General features: G+C 36.9%; 1 protein-coding gene across 6 annotated transcripts in view; it reads left to right on the top strand.

Moving 5' to 3' along the window:
• Positions 1 to 18,911, top strand: part of atp2b2 (ATPase plasma membrane Ca2+ transporting 2) — a gene marked incomplete at its 5' end in the record, with an annotated part of 233,873 nt that overhangs the window by 57,479 nt on the left and 157,483 nt on the right. For all 6 annotated transcript variants that reach the window (XM_055869918.1, XM_055869921.1, XM_055869917.1 and 3 more), the window contains 2 exon segments: positions 16,278 to 16,535; positions 17,836 to 17,961. In XM_055869918.1, the coding sequence (XP_055725893.1) occupies positions 16,278 to 16,535; positions 17,836 to 17,961 (384 nt within the window).

Genomic DNA, 18,911 nt, shown 5'->3' with positions numbered 1-18,911 from the left:
CAATGCTGTACAGTAGAACAGTAGAACACAATGCTGTATATTAGAACACAATGCTGTATAGTAGAACAGTAGAACACAATGCTGTACAGTAGAACAGTAGAACACAATGCTGTATATTAGAACACAATGCTGTATAGTAGAACAGTAGAACACAATGCTGTATAGTAGAACACAATGCTGTACAGTAGAACAGTAGAACACAATGCTGTATATTAGAACACAATGCTGTATAGTAGAACAGTAGAACACAATGCTGTATAGTAGAACACAATGCTGTATAGTAGAACAGTAGAACACAATGCTGTATAGTAGAACACAATGCTGTGTAGTAGAACACAATGCTGTATAGTAGAACACAATGCTGTATAGTAGAACACAATGCTGTATAGTAGAACACAATGCTGTATAGTAGAACACAATGCTGTATAGTAGAACAGTAGAACACAATGCTGTATAGTAGAACACAATGCTGTATAGTAGAACACAATGCTGTATAGTAGAACACAATGCTGTATAGTAGAACATAATGCTGTATAGTAGAACAGTAGAACACGATGCTGTATAGTAGAACATAATGCTGTATAGTAGAACAGTAGAACACAATGCTGTATAGTAGAACACAATGCTGTGTAGTAGAACACAATGCTGTATAGTAGAACACAATGCTGTATAGTAGAACACAATGCTGTGTAGTAGAACACAATGCTGTATAGTAGAACACAATGCTGTATAGTAGAACACAATGCTGTATAGTAGAACAGTAGAACACAATGCTGTATAGTAGAACACAATGCTGTATAGTAGAACACAATGCTGTATAGTAGAACACAATGCTGTATAGTAGAACAAAATGCTGTATAGTAGAACACAATGCTGTATAGTAGAACACAATGCTGTACAGTAGAACACAATGCTGTATAGTAGAACACAATGCTGTATAGTAGAACACAATGCTGTATAGTAGAACACAATGCTGTATAGTAGAACACAATGCTGTATAGTAGAACACAATGCTGTATAGTAGAACACAATGATGTATAGTAGAACACAATGCTGTATAGTAGAACACAATGATGTACAGTAGAACACAATGCTGTATAGTAGAACACAATGCTGTATAGTAGAACAGTAGAACACAATGCTGTATAGTAGAACACAATGCTGTATAGTAGAACACAATGCTGTGTAGTAGAACACAATGCTGTGTAGTAGAACACAATGCTGTATAGTAGAACACAATGCTGTATAGTAGAACAGTAGAACACAATGCTGTATAGTAGAACACAATGCTGTGTAGTAGAACACAATGCTGTGTAGTAGAACACAATGCTGTATAGTAGAACACACTGCTGTATAGTAGAACACAATGCTGTATAGTAGAACAGTAGAACACAATGCTGTATAGTAGAACAGTAGAACACAATGCTGTGTAGTAGAACACAATGCTGTGTAGTAGAACACAATGCTGTGTAGTAGAACACAATGATGTATAGTAGAACACAATGCTGTATAGTAGAACACAATGCTGTATAGTAGAACACAATGCTGTACAGTAGAACACAATGCTGTATAGTAGAACACAATGCTGTATAGTAGAACACAATGCTGTATAGTAGAACACAATGCTGTGTAGTAGAACACAATGCTGTATAGTAGAACACAATGCTGTATAGTAGAACACAATGCTGTATAGTAGAACACAATGCTGTATAGTAGAACACAATGCTGTATAGTAGAACACAATGCTGTGTAGTAGAACACAATGCTGTATAGTAGAACAGTAGAACACAATGCTGTATAGTAGAACACAATGCTGTATAGTAGAACACAATGCTGTATAGTAGAACAGTAGAACACAATGCTGTATAGTAGAACACAATGCTGTATAGTAGAACACAATGCTGTATAGTAGAACACAATGCTGTATAGTAGAACACAATGCTGTATAGTAGAACACAATGCTGTATAGTAGAACACAATGCTGTATAGTAGAACACAATGCTGTATAGTAGAACACAATGCTGTACAGTAGAACACAATGCTGTATAGTAGAACACAATGCTGTATAGTAGAACACAATGATGTATAGTAGAACACAATGCTGTATAGTAGAACACAATGCTGTATAGTAGAACACAATGCTGTATAGTAGAACACAATGCTGTATAGTAGAACAGTAGAACACAATGCTGTATAGTAGAACAGTAGAACACAATGCTGTATAGTAGAACACAATGCTGTATAGTAGAACACAATGCTGTGTAGTAGAACACAATGCTGTATAGTAGAACAGTAGAACACAATGCTGTATAGTAGAACACAATGCTGTATAGTAGAACACAATGCTGTGTAGTAGAACACAATGCTGTATAGTAGAACACAATGCTGTATAGTAGAACAGTAGAACACAATGCTGTATAGTAGAACACAATGCTGTATAGTAGAACACAATGCTGTATAGTAGAACAGTAGAACACAATGCTGTATAGTAGAACACAATGCTGTATAGTAGAACACAATGCTGTATAGTAGAACACAATGCTGTATAGTAGAACACAATGCTGTATAGTAGAACACAATGCTGTATAGTAGAACACAATGCTGTATAGTAGAACAGTAGAACACAATGCTATATAGTAGAACACAATGCTGTATAGTAGAACACAATGCTGTATAGTAGAACAGTAGAACACAATGCTGTATAGTAGAACACAATGCTGTATAGTAGAACACAATGCTGTGTAGTAGAACACAATGCTGTATAGTAGAACACAATGCTGTACAGTAGAACACAATGCTGTATAGTAGAACACAATGCTGTATAGTAGAACACAATGCTGTATAGTAGAACACAATGCTGTATAGTAGAACACAATGCTGTATAGTAGAACACAATGCTGTATAGTAGAACACAATGCTGTATAGTAGAACACAATGCTGTATAGTAGAACACAATGCTGTATATTAGAACACAATGCTGTATAGTAGAACACAATGCTGTATAGTAGAACACAATGCTGTATAGTAGAACACAATGCTGTATAGTAGAACACAATGCTGTATAGTAGAACACAATGCTGTATAGTAGAACACAATGCTGTATATTAGAACACAATGCTGTATAGTAGAACACAATGCTGTATAGTAGAACACAATGCTGTATAGTAGAACACAATGTTGTATAGTAGAACACAATGCTGTATAGTAGAACACAATGCTGTATAGTAGAACACAATGCTGTATAGTAGAACACAATGTTGTATAGTAGAACACAATGCTGTATAGTAGAACACAATGCTGTATATTAGAACACAATGCTGTATAGTAGAACACAATGCTGTATAGTAGAACACAATGCTGTATAGTAGAACACAATGTTGTATAGTAGAACACAATGCTGTATAGTAGAACACAATGCTGTATAGTAGAACACAATGCTGTATAGTAGAACACAATGTTGTATAGTAGAACACAATGCTGTATAGTAGAACACAATGCTGTATAGTAGAACACAATGCTGTATAGTAGAACAGTAGAACACAATGCTGTATAGTAGAACACAATGCTGTATAGTAGAACAGTAGAACACAATGCTGTATAGTAGAACACAATGCTGTATAGTAGAACAGTAGAACACAATGCTGTATAGTAGAACACAATGCTGTATAGTAGAACACAATGCTGTATAGTAGAACAGTAGAACACAATGCTGTATAGTAGAACACAATGCTGTATAGTAGAACACAATGTTGTATAGTAGAACACAATGCTGTATAGTAGAACACAATGCTGTATAGTAGAACACAATGCTGTACAGTAGAACACAATGCTGTATAGTAGAACACAATGCTGTATAGTAGAACAGTAGAACACAATGCTGTATAGTAGAACACAATGCTGTATAGTAGAACACAATGCTGTATAGTAGAACACAATGCTGTATAGTAGAACACAATGCTGTATAGTAGAACACAATGCTGTATAGTAGAACACAATGCTGTATAGTAGAACACAATGCTGTATAGTAGAACACAATGCTGTATATTAGAACACAATGCTGTATAGTAGAACACAATGCTGTGTAGTAGAACACAATGCTGTATAGTAGAACAGTAGAACACAATGCTGTATAGTAGAACACAATGCTGTATAGTAGAACACAATGCTGTATAGTAGAACACAATGCTGTGTAGTAGAACACAATGCTGTATAGTAGAACACAATGCTGTGTAGTAGAACACAATGCTGTATAGTAGAACACAATGCTGTATAGTAGAACACAATGCTGTGTAGTAGAACACAATGCTGTATAGTAGAACACAATGCTGTATAGTAGAACACAATGCTGTGTAGTAGAACACAATGCTGTATAGTAGAACACAATGCTGTATAGTAGAACAGTAGAACACAATGCTGTATAGTAGAACACAATGCTGTATAGTAGAACACAATGCTGTATAGTAGAACACAATGCTGTACAGTAGAACACAATGCTGTATAGTAGAACACAATGCTGTATAGTAGAACACAATGCTGTGTAGTAGAACACAATGCTGTATAGTAGAACACAATGCTGTACAGTAGAACACAATGCTGTATAGTAGAACACAATGCTGTATAGTAGAACACAATGCTGTATAGTAGAACACAATGCTGTATAGTAGAACACAATGCTGTATAGTAGAACACAATGCTGTATAGTAGAACACAATGCTGTATAGTAGAACACAATGCTGTATAGTAGAACACAATGCTGTATAGTAGAACAGTAGAACACAATGCTGTATAGTAGAACACAATGCTGTATAGTAGAACACAATGCTGTATAGTAGAACACAATGCTGTATAGTAGAACACAATGCTGTATAGTAGAACACAATGCTGTATAGTAGAACACAATGCTGTATAGTAGAACAGTAGAACACAATGCTGTATAGTAGAACACAATGCTGTATAGTAGAACACAATGCTGTATAGTAGAACACAATGCTGTATAGTAGAACACAATGCTGTATAGTAGAACAGTAGAACACAATGCTGTATAGTAGAACACAATGCTGTATAGTAGAACACAATGCTGTATAGTAGAACACAATGCTGTATAGTAGAACACAATGCTGTATAGTAGAACACAATGCTGTATAGTAGAACACAATGCTGTATAGTAGAACACAATGCTGTATAGTAGAACACAATGCTGTATAGTAGAACACAATGCTGTATAGTAGAACACAATGCTGTATAGTAGAACACAATGCTGTGTAGTAGAACACAATGCTGTGTAGTAGAACACAATGCTGTATAGTAGAACACAATGCTGTGTAGTAGAACACAATGCTGTATAGTAGAACACAATGCTGTATAGTAGAACACAATGCTGTGTAGTAGAACACAATGCTGTATAGTAGAACACAATGCTGTACAGTAGAACACAATGCTGTATAGTAGAACACAATGCTGTATAGTAGAACACAATGCTGTATAGTAGAACACAATGCTGTATAGTAGAACACAATGCTGTATAGTAGAACACAATGCTGTATAGTAGAACACAATGCTGTATAGTAGAACACAATGCTGTACAGTAGAACACAATGCTGTATAGTAGAACACAATGCTGTATAGTAGAACACAATGCTGTATAGTAGAACACAATGCTGTATAGTAGAACACAATGCTGTATAGTAGAACACAATGCTGTATAGTAGAACACAATGCTGTATAGTAGAACACAATGCTGTATAGTAGAACACAATGCTGTATAGTAGAACACAATGCTGTATAGTAGAACACAATGTTGTATAGTAGAACACAATGCTGTATAGTAGAACACAATGCTGTGTAGTAGAACACAATGCTGTATAGTAGAACACAATGCTGTATAGTAGAACACAATGCTGTATAGTAGAGCACAATGCTGTATAGTAGAACAGTAGAACACAATGCTGTATAGTAGAACACAATGCTGTATAGTAGAACACAATGCTGTATAGTAGAACACAATGCTGTATAGTAGAACACAATGCTGTGTAGTAGAACACAATGCTGTATAGTAGAACACAATGCTGTATAGTAGAACACAATGCTGTGTAGTAGAACACAATGCTGTATAGTAGAACACAATGCTGTATAGTAGAACACAATGCTGTATAGTAGAACAGTAGAACACAATGCTGTATAGTAGAACACAATGATGTATAGTAGAACACAATGCTGTATAGTAGAACACAATGCTGTATAGTAGAACACAATGCTGTACAGTAGAACACAATGCTGTATAGTAGAACACAATGCTGTATAGTAGAACAGTAGAACACAATGCTGTATAGTAGAACACAATGCTGTACAGTAGAACACAATGCTGTATAGTAGAACACAATGCTGTACAGTAGAACACAATGCTGTATAGTAGAACAGTAGAACACAATGCTGTATAGTAGAACACAATGCTGTATAGTAGAACACAATGCTGTACAGTAGAACAGTAGAACACAATGCTGTATAGTAGAACACAATGCTGTACAGTAGAACAGTAGAACACAATGCTGTATAGTAGAACACAATGCTGTATAGTAGAACAGTAGAACACAATGCTGTATAGTAGAACACAATGCTGTACAGTAGAACACAATGCTGTATAGTAGAACACAATGCTGTATAGTAGAACACAATGCTGTATAGTAGAACACAATGCTGTATAGTAGAACACAATGCTGTATAGTAGAACACAATGCTGTATAGTAGAACACAATGCTGTATAGTAGAACACAATGCTGTATAGTAGAACACAATGCTGTATAGTAGAACACAATGCTGTATAGTAGAACACAATGCTGTATAGTAGAACACAATGCTGTATAGTAGAACACAATGCTGTGTAGTAGAACACAATGCTGTATAGTAGAACACAATGCTGTGTAGTAGAACACAATGCTGTATAGTAGAACACAATGCTGTATAGTAGAACACAATGCTGTATAGTAGAACACAATGCTGTATAGTAGAACAGTAGAACACAATGCTGTATAGTAGAACACAATGCTGTATAGTAGAACACAATGCTGTATAGTAGAACACAATGCTGTATAGTAGAACACAATGCTGTGTAGTAGAACACAATGCTGTATAGTAGAACACAATGCTGTATAGTAGAACACAATGCTGTATAGTAGAACACAATGCTGTATAGTAGAACACAATGCTGTGTAGTAGAACACAATGCTGTATAGTAGAACACAATGCTGTGTAGTAGAACACAATGCTGTATAGTAGAACACAATGCTGTATAGTAGAACACAATGCTGTATAGTAGAACACAATGCTGTATAGTAGAACAGTAGAACACAATGCTGTATAGTAGAACACAATGCTGTATAGTAGAACACAATGCTGTATAGTAGAACACAATGCTGTATAGTAGAACACAATGCTGTGTAGTAGAACACAATGCTGTATAGTAGAACACAATGCTGTATAGTAGAACACAATGCTGTATAGTAGAACACAATGCTGTATAGTAGAACACGATGCTGTATAGTAGAACACAATGCTGTATAGTAGAACACAATGCTGTATAGTAGAACACAATGCTGTATAGTAGAACACAATGCTGTATAGTAGAACAGTAGAACACAATGCTGTATAGTAGAACACAATGCTGTATAGTAGAACACAATGCTGTATAGTAGAACACAATGCTGTATAGTAGAACACAATGCTGTGTAGTAGAACAGTAGAACACAATGCTGTATAGTAGAACACAATGCTGTATAGTAGAACACAATGCTGTATAGTAGAACACAATGCTGTATAGTAGAACAGTAGAACACAATGCTGTATAGTAGAACACCATGCTGTGTAGTAGAACACAATGCTGTATAGTAGAACACAATGCTGTATAGTAGAACACAATGCTGTATAGTAGAACACAATGCTGTATAGTAGAACACAATGCTGTATAGTAGAACAGTAGAACACAATGCTGTATAGTAGAACACAATGCTGTATAGTAGAACACAATGCTGTATAGTAGAACACAATGCTGTGTAGTAGAACACAATGCTGTATAGTAGAACACAATGCTGTATAGTAGAACACAATGCTGTGTAGTAGAACACAATGCTGTATAGTAGAACACAATGCTGTATAGTAGAACAGTAGAACACAATGCTGTATAGTAGAACACAATGCTGTATAGTAGAACAGTAGAACACAATGCTGTATAGTAGAACACAATGCTGTATAGTAGAACACAATGCTGTATAGTAGAACAGTAGAACACAATGCTGTACAGTAGAACACAATGCTGTATAGTAGAACACAATGCTGTATAGTAGAACACAATGCTGTATAGTAGAACACAATGCTGTATAGTAGAACACAATGCTGTATAGTAGAACAGTAGAACACAATGCTGTATAGTAGAACACAATGCTGTATAGTAGAACACAATGCTGTATAGTAGAACACAATGCTGTATAGTAGAACACAATGCTGTATAGTAGAACACAATGCTGTATAGTAGAACACAATGCTGTATAGTAGAACACAATGCTGTATAGTAGAACACAATGCTGTATAGTAGAACAGTAGAACACAATGCTGTATAGTAGAACACAATGCTGTATAGTAGAACACAATGCTGTATAGTAGAACAGTAGAACACAATGCTGTATAGTAGAACACAATGCTGTATAGTAGAACAGTAGAACACAATGCTGTATAGTAGAACACAATGCTGTATAGTAGAACACAATGCTGTATAGTAGAACAGTAGAACACAATGCTGTATAGTAGAACACAATGCTGTATAGTAGAACACAATGCTGTATAGTAGAACAGTAGAACACAATGCTGTATAGTAGAACAGTAGAACACAATGCTGTATAGTAGAACACAATGCTGTATAGTAGAACACAATGCTGTATAGTAGAACACAATGCTGTACAGTAGAACACAATGCTGTATAGTAGAACAGTAGAACACAATGCTGTATAGTAGAACAGTAGAACACAATGCTGTATAGTAGAACACAATGCTGTATAGTAGAACACAATGCTGTATAGTAGAACACAATGCTGTATAGTAGAACACAATGCTGTATAGTAGAACAGTAGAACACAATGCTGTATAGTAGAACACAATGCTGTACAGTAGAACACAATGCTGTATAGTAGAACACAATGCTGTATAGTAGAACACAATGCTGTGTAGTAGAACACAATGCTGTATAGTAGAACACAATGCTGTATAGTAGAACACAATGCTGTGTAGTAGAACACAATGCTGTATAGTAGAACACAATGCTGTATAGTAGAACACAATGCTGTATAGTAGAACACAATGCTGTATAGTAGAACACAATGCTGTATAGTAGAACACAATGCTGTACAGTAGAACACAATGCTGTATAGTAGAACACAATGCTGTATAGTAGAACAGTAGAACACAATGCTGTATAGTAGAACACAATGCTGTATAGTAGAACACAATGCTGTATAGTAGAACACAATGCTGTATAGTAGAACACAATGCTGTGTAGTAGAACACAATGCTGTATAGTAGAACACAATGCTGTATAGTAGAACACAATGCTGTATAGTAGAACACAATGCTGTATAGTAGAACACAATGCTGTATAGTAGAACACAATGCTGTACATTAGAACACAATGCTGTATAGTAGAACACAATGCTGTATAGTAGAACACAATGCTGTATAGTAGAACACAATGCTGTATAGTAGAACACAATGCTGTATAGTAGAACACAATGCTGTATAGTAGAACACAATGCTGTGTAGTAGAACACAATGCTGTATAGTAGAACACAATGCTGTATAGTAGAACACAATGCTGTATAGTAGAACACAATGCTGTATAGTAGAACACAATGCTGTGTAGTAGAACACAATGCTGTATAGTAGAACACAATGCTGTGTAGTAGAACACAATGCTGTATAGTAGAACACAATGCTGTATAGTAGAACACAATGCTGTATAGTAGAACACAATGCTGTATAGTAGAACAGTAGAACACAATGCTGTATAGTAGAACACAATGCTGTATAGTAGAACACAATGCTGTATAGTAGAACACAATGCTGTATAGTAGAACACAATGCTGTGTAGTAGAACACAATGCTGTATAGTAGAACACAATGCTGTATAGTAGAACACAATGCTGTATAGTAGAACACAATGCTGTATAGTAGAACACAATGCTGTATAGTAGAACACAATGCTGTATAGTAGAACACAATGCTGTATAGTAGAACACAATGCTGTATAGTAGAACACAATGCTGTATAGTAGAACAGTAGAACACAATGCTGTATAGTAGAACACAATGCTGTGTAGTAGAACACAATGCTGTATAGTAGAACACAATGCTGTATAGTAGAACACAATGCTGTATAGTAGAACACAATGCTGTGTAGTAGAACAGTAGAACACAATGCTGTATAGTAGAACACAATGCTGTATAGTAGAACACAATGCTGTATAGTAGAACAGTAGAACACAATGCTGTATAGTAGAACACCATGCTGTGTAGTAGAACACAATGCTGTATAGTAGAACACAATGCTGTATAGTAGAACACAATGCTGTATAGTAGAACACAATGCTGTATAGTAGAACACAATGCTGTATAGTAGAACAGTAGAACACAATGCTGTATAGTAGAACACAATGCTGTATAGTAGAACACAATGCTGTATAGTAGAACACAATGCTGTGTAGTAGAACACAATGCTGTATAGTAGAACACAATGCTGTATAGTAGAACACAATGCTGTGTAGTAGAACACAATGCTGTATAGTAGAACACAATGCTGTATAGTAGAACAGTAGAACACAATGCTGTATAGTAGAACACAATGCTGTATAGTAGAACAGTAGAACACAATGCTGTATAGTAGAACACAATGCTGTATAGTAGAACACAATGCTGTATAGTAGAACAGTAGAACACAATGCTGTACAGTAGAACACAATGCTGTATAGTAGAACACAATGCTGTATAGTAGAACACAATGCTGTATAGTAGAACACAATGCTGTATAGTAGAACAGTAGAACACAATGCTGTATAGTAGAACACAATGCTGTATAGTAGAACACAATGCTGTATAGTAGAACACAATGCTGTATAGTAGAACACAATGCTGTATAGTAGAACACAATGCTGTATAGTAGAACACAATGCTGTATAGTAGAACACAATGCTGTATAGTAGAACACAATGCTGTATAGTAGAACACAATGCTGTATAGTAGAACAGTAGAACACAATGCTGTATAGTAGAACACAATGCTGTATAGTAGAACACAATGCTGTATAGTAGAACAGTAGAACACAATGCTGTATAGTAGAACACAATGCTGTATAGTAGAACAGTAGAACACAATGCTGTATAGTAGAACACAATGCTGTATAGTAGAACACAATGCTGTATAGTAGAACAGTAGAACACAATGCTGTATAGTAGAACACAATGCTGTATAGTAGAACACAATGCTGTATAGTAGAACAGTAGAACACAATGCTGTATAGTAGAACAGTAGAACACAATGCTGTATAGTAGAACACAATGCTGTATAGTAGAACACAATGCTGTATAGTAGAACACAATGCTGTACAGTAGAACACAATGCTGTATAGTAGAACAGTAGAACACAATGCTGTATAGTAGAACAGTAGAACACAATGCTGTATAGTAGAACACAATGCTGTATAGTAGAACACAATGCTGTATAGTAGAACACAATGCTGTATAGTAGAACACAATGCTGTATAGTAGAACAGTAGAACACAATGCTGTATAGTAGAACACAATGCTGTACAGTAGAACACAATGCTGTATAGTAGAACACAATGCTGTATAGTAGAACACAATGCTGTGTAGTAGAACACAATGCTGTATAGTAGAACACAATGCTGTATAGTAGAACACAATGCTGTGTAGTAGAACACAATGCTGTATAGTAGAACACAATGCTGTATAGTAGAACACAATGCTGTATAGTAGAACACAATGCTGTATAGTAGAACACAATGCTGTACAGTAGAACACAATGCTGTATAGTAGAACACAATGCTGTATAGTAGAACAGTAGAACACAATGCTGTATAGTAGAACACAATGCTGTATAGTAGAACACAATGCTGTATAGTAGAACACAATGCTGTATAGTAGAACACAATGCTGTATAGTAGAACACAATGCTGTATAGTAGAACACAATGCTGTATAGTAGAACACAATGCTGTATAGTAGAACACAATGCTGTATAGTAGAACACAATGCTGTACATTAGAACACAATGCTGTATAGTAGAACACAATGCTGTATAGTAGAACACAATGCTGTATAGTAGAACACAATGCTGTATAGTAGAACACAATGCTGTATAGTAGAACACAATGCTGTATAGTAGAACACAATGCTGTGTAGTAGAACACAATGCTGTATAGTAGAACACAATGCTGTACAGTAGAACACAATGCTGTATAGTAGAACACAATGCTGTATAGTAGAACAGTAGAACACAATGCTGTGTAGTAGAACAGTAGAACACAATGCTGTATAGTAGAACACAATGCTGTATAGTAGAACACAATGCTGTATAGTAGAACAGTAGAACACAATGCTGTATAGTAGAACACAATGCTGTATAGTAGAACAGTAGAACACAATGCTGTACAGTAGAACACAATGCTGTATAGTAGAACACAATGCTGTATAGTAGAACAGTAGAACACAATGCTGTATAGTAGAACACCATGCTGTGTAGTAGAACACAATGCTGTATAGTAGAACAGTAGAACACAATGCTGTATAGTAGAACAGTAGAACACAATGCTGTATAGTAGAACACAATGCTGTATAGTAGAACAGTAGAACACAATGCTGTACAGTAGAACACAATGCTGTATAGTAGAACACAATGCTGTATAGTAGAACACAATGCTGTATAGTAGAACAGTAGAACACAATGCTGTATAGTAGAACACCATGCTGTGTAGTAGAACACAATGCTGTGTAGTAGAACAGTAGAACACAATGCTGTATAGTAGAACACAATGCTGTATAGTAGAACACAATGCTGTATAGTAGAACACAATGCTGTATAGTAGAACACAATGCTGTATAGTAGAACAGTAGAACACAATGCTGTATAGTAGAACACAATGCTGTATAGTAGAACACAATGCTGTGTAGTAGAACAGTAGAACACAATGCTGTATAGTAGAACACAATGCTGTATAGTAGAACACAATGCTGTATAGTAGAACAGTAGAACACAATGCTGTATAGTAGAACACAATGCTGTATAGTAGAACACAATGCTGTGTAGTAGAACACAATGCTGTATAGTAGAACACAATGCTGTATAGTAGAACACAATGCTGTATAGTAGAACACAATGCTGTATAGTAGAACAGTAGAACACAATGCTGTATAGTAGAACACAATGCTGTATAGTAGAACAGTAGGACACAATGCTGTATAGTAGAACACAATGCTGTATAGTAGAACACAATGCTGTGTAGTAGAACACAATGCTGTATAGTAGAACACAATGCTGTATAGTAGAACACAATGCTGTATAGTAGAACAGTAGAACACAATGCTGTATAGTAGAACACAATGCTGTATAGTAGAACACAATGCTGTGTAGTAGAACAGTAGAACACAATGCTGTATAGTAGAACACAATGCTGTATAGTAGAACACAATGCTGTATAGTAGAACAGTAGAACACAATGCTGTGTAGTAGAACACAATGCTGTATAGTAGAACACAATGCTGCACAGTAGAACACAATGCTGTATAGTAGAACACAATGCTGTATAGTAGAACACAATGCTGTATAGTAGAACACAATGCTGTATAGTAGAACACAATGCTGTGTAGTAGAACACAATGCTGTATAGTAGAACACAATGCTGTATAGTAGAACACAATGCTGCACATTAGAACACAATGCTGTATAGTAGAACACAATGCTGTATAGTAGAACACAATGCTGTATAGTAGAACACAATGCTGTATAGTAGAACACAATGCTGTATAGTAGAACACAATGCTGTGTAGTAGAACACAATGCTGTATAGTAGAACACAATGCTGTATAGTAGAACACAATGCTGTATAGTAGAACACAATGCTGTATAGTAGAACACAATGCTGTATAGTAGAACAGTAGAACACAATGCTGTATAGTAGAACACAATGCTGTATAGTAGAACCCAATGCTGTATAGTAGAACACAATGCTGTGTAGTAGAACACAATGCTGTATAGTAGAACACAATGCTGTATAGTAGAACACAATGCTGTATAGTAGAACACAATGCTGTATATTAGAACACAATGCTGTATAGTAGAACAGTAGAACACAATGCTGTATAGTAGAACACAATGCTGTATAGTAGAACACAATGCTGTATAGTAGAACACAATGCTGTATAGTAGAACACAATGCTGTATAGTAGAACACCATGCTGTATAGTAGAACACAATGCTGTATAGTAGAACACAATGCTGTATAGTAGAACACAATGCTGTATAGTAGAACACAATGCTGTATAGTAGAACAGTAGAACACAATGCTGTATAGTAGAACACAATGCTGTATAGTAGAACACAATGCTGTATAGTAGAACACAATGCTGTATAGTAGAACAGTAGAACACAATGCTGTATAGTAGAACACAATGCTGTACAGTAGAACACAATGCTGTATAGTAGAACACAATGCTGTATAGTAGAACAGTAGAACACAATGCTGTATAGTAGAACAGTAGAACACAATGCTGTATAGTAGAACACAATGCTGTATAGTAGAACACAATGCTGTACAGTAGAACACAATGCTGTACAGTAGAACACAATGCTGTATAGTAGAACAGTAGAACACAATGCTGTATAGTAGAACACAATGCTGTATAGTAGAACACAATGCTGTATAGTAGAACACAATGCTGTATAGTAGAACAGTAGAACACAATGCTGTATAGTAGAACACAATGCTGTACAGTAGAACACAATGCTGTATAGTAGAACACAATGCTGTATAGTAGAACAGTAGAACACAATGCTGTATAGTAGAACACCATGCTGTGTAGTAGAACACAATGCTGTATAGTAGAACAGTAGAACACAATGCTGTATAGTAGAACACAATGCTGTATAGTAGAACACAATGCTGTATAGTAGAACACAATGCTGTATAGTAGAACACAATGCTGTACAGTAGAACAGTAGAACACAATGCTGTATATTAGAACACAATGCTGTATAGTAGAACAGTAGAACACAATGCTGTATAGTAGAACACAATGCTGTATAGTAGAACACAATGCTGTATAGTAGAACACAATGCTGTATAGTAGAACACAATGCTGTATAGTAGAAACACAGGCATTAGATATCACTGCACTGTTGGAGCTAGGAATGCTATGTATTGGCCAATGAGAGGCTTTGTAGCCGCCGGTCGGCCATATTGGCACTTTCCAGAAGAATCAGTACTCCACAGTATTTCCATTAAAATGTATTTAAGTTTTTTGTTGTTGTAATGAGGACGTTATTACTTTGTCAAATTATACTTTTTAAGGATTTTTTTTTTTTTTTTTTTTTTAATATTTGTTAATTTCATAAGTGGTACGTTCAGCTCTCATACTGTAATAAGGTGTCTGTAATAGAAGCAACATGGCAACAACAAATGTAGACATAAATAAATTTGTTTCTACAGCTTCAAAAATATGTTTTACAACGGTGGAGGAGTGCCAAGATGGAGGTGCAGTAGTTTCAAAACAGGTCCCCCGTCCTGTCATCTAGTGAATATATAAAACATTTGTGTGTACATGAGTTTATTCATCCAGTCTATCACAGTAGATCAAAAGGTTGTAAGAATCGGGAATAAAGACCTGTTAAGGTAGTTTTTTTTCATACAAAGGAAAATGTTAGATACAAGGCATTGAATAGTCGTTTTGAAATGTGTGTGTGTGTGCATCTAACCTCTCTCTCTCTCTCTCTCCCCGTCTCTCTCTCTCTCTCTCGCTCTCTCTCTCTCTCTCTCTCTCTCTCTCTCTCTCTCTCTCTCTCTCTCTCTCTCTCTCTCTCTCTCTCTCTCTCTCTCTCTCTCGTCTCTCTCTCTCTCTCTCTCTCTCTCTCTCTCTCTCTCTCTCTCTCTCTCTCTCTCTCTCTCTCTCTCTCTCTCTCTCTCTCTCTCTCTCTCTCTCTCTCTCTCTCTCTCTCTCTCTCTCTCTCTCAGCCTGTGGGACAGCGGCGGCAGGTGCGGAGGACGAGGGTGAGGCCGAGGCCGGCTGGATAGAGGGAGCGGCCATCTTGCTGTCTGTAGTGTGTGTGGTTCTGGTGACGGCCTTCAACGACTGGAGCAAGGAGAAGCAGTTCAGAGGGCTGCAGAGCCGCATCGAGCAGGAGCAGAAGTTCCAGGTGGTCAGAGGTGCTCAGGTCATCCAGCTCCCGGTAGCTGACATCGTGGTCGGGGACATCGCACAAATCAAGTATGGTACGTATGGATGCATAGAGCAGGGCTGTCCAACCCTCTTCCTGGAGATCTACCGTCCTGTGGGTTATCAGTCCAACCCTCTTCCTGGAGATCTACTGTCCTGTAGGTTATCAGTCCAACCCTCTTCCTGGAGATCTACTGTCCTGTGGGTTTTCAGTCCAACCCTCTTCCTGGAGATCTACCGTCCTGTGGGTTATCAGTCCAACCCTCTTCCTGGAGATCTACTGTCCTGTAGGTTATCAGCCCAACCCTCTTCCTGGAGATCTACTGTCCTGTAGGTTTTCAGTCCAACCCTCTTCCTGGAGATCTACTGTCCTGTGGGTTTTCAGTCCAACCCTCTTCCTGGAGATCTACCGTCCTGTGGGTTATCAGTCCAACCCTCTTCCTGGAGATCTACTGTCCTGTAGGTTTTCAGTCCAACCCTCTTCCTGGAGATCTACTGTCCTGTAGGTTTTCAGTCCAACCCTCTTCCTGGAGATCTACTGTCCTGTAGGTTTTCAGTCCAACCCTCTTCCTGGAGATCTACTGTCCTGTAGGTTTTCAGTCCAACCCTCTTCCTGGTGATCTATTGTCCTGTAGGTTTTCAGTCCAACCCTCTTCCTGTGGATCTACTGTCCTGTAGGTTTTCAGTCCAACCCTCTTCCTGGAGATCTACTGTCCTGTAGGTTATCAGTCCAACCCTCGTCCTGGAGATCTACTGTCCTGTAGGTTTTCAGTCCAACCCTCTTCCTGGAGATCTACTGTCCTGTAGGTTATCAGTCCAACCCTCTTCCTGGAGATCTACTGTCCTGTAGGTTATCAGTCCAACCCTCGTCCTGGAGATCTACTGTCCTGTAGGTTATCAGTCCAACCCTCGTCCTGGAGATCTACTGTCCTGTAGGTTATCAGTCCAACCCTCTTCCTGGAGATCTACTGTCCTGTAGGTTATCAGTCCAACCCTCGTCCTGGAGATCTACTGTCCTGTAGGTTATCAGTCCAACCCTCTTCCTGGAGATCTACTGTCCTGTAGGTTTTCAGTCCAACCCTCTTCCTGTGGATCTACTGTCCTGTGGGTTTTCAGTCCAACCCTCTTCCTGGAGATCTACTTATATCTATTTATTTATTATTTATTAAAATAGTATATTTTTTGTCCTGTTGTTTTATTAAAATAGTATATTTTTTGTCCTGTTGTTTTATTAAAATAGTATATTTTTTGTTCTGTTGTTTTATTAAAATACTGTATTTTTTGTTCTGTTGTTTTATTAAAATACTATATTTTTTGTTCTGTTGTTTTATTAAAATTTGTTCTGTTGTGTTTCAGGTGACCTGCTTCCAGCGGATGGAGTGTTGATACAGGGGAACGACCTGAAGATAGATGAGAGTTCACTAACAGGAGAGTCTGATCACGTCAAGAAAGCAGCCGACAGAGACCCGATGCTGCTGTCAGGTCAGTCAGTCATTTATTGTGATGTTACAGAGGTCCTGTGTGGCTCAGAGTGGAGAGCAATGCCCGGTCGTGAGTTTGATACCTACTGAGAACACTCTACTATGATGTATTCACATACTGTACTACGATATATACACATACTGTACTACGATATATACACATACTCTACTACGATATATACACATACTCTACTACGATATATACACATACTCTACTACGATATATTCACATACTCTACTACGATATATTCACATACTCTACTACGATATATACACATACTCTACTACGATATATACACATACTCTACTACGATATATACACATACTCTACTACGATATATTCACATACTCTACTACGATATATACACATACTCTACTACGATATATTCACATACTCTACTACGATATATACACATACTCTACTACGATATATTCACATACTCTACTACGATATATACACATACTCTACTACGATATATACACATACTCTACTACGATATATACACATACTCTACTACGATATATTCACATACTCTACTACGATATATACACATACTCTACTACGATATATACACATACTCTACTACGATGTATTCACATACTCTACTACGATGTATTCACATACTCTACTACGATATATTCACATACTCTACTACGATATATACACATACTCTACTACGATATATTCACATACTCTACTACGATATATACACATACTCTACTACGATATATTCACATACTCTACTACGATATATTCACATACTCTACTACGATATATACACATACTCTACTACGATATATTCACATACTCTACTACGATATATACACATACTGTAGGTTGATCTGGATTAAAAGGTTCTGCTAAATGGAGTAGACAGCGGTACATAAGTACTATTTCAGAAGGTCCGGTCCTAGGTGGCAAAGGTCTGGATGGAGTAACAAATCACCCAC

The sequence above is a fragment of the Salvelinus fontinalis genome, chromosome 18, assembly GCF_029448725.1.
Source record: "Salvelinus fontinalis isolate EN_2023a chromosome 18, ASM2944872v1, whole genome shotgun sequence".
Classification (NCBI taxonomy): domain Eukaryota; kingdom Metazoa; phylum Chordata; class Actinopteri; order Salmoniformes; family Salmonidae; genus Salvelinus; species Salvelinus fontinalis.
The sequence above is the reverse complement of the archived record's forward strand: the minus strand, read 5'-3'. Positions and strand labels throughout refer to the sequence as shown.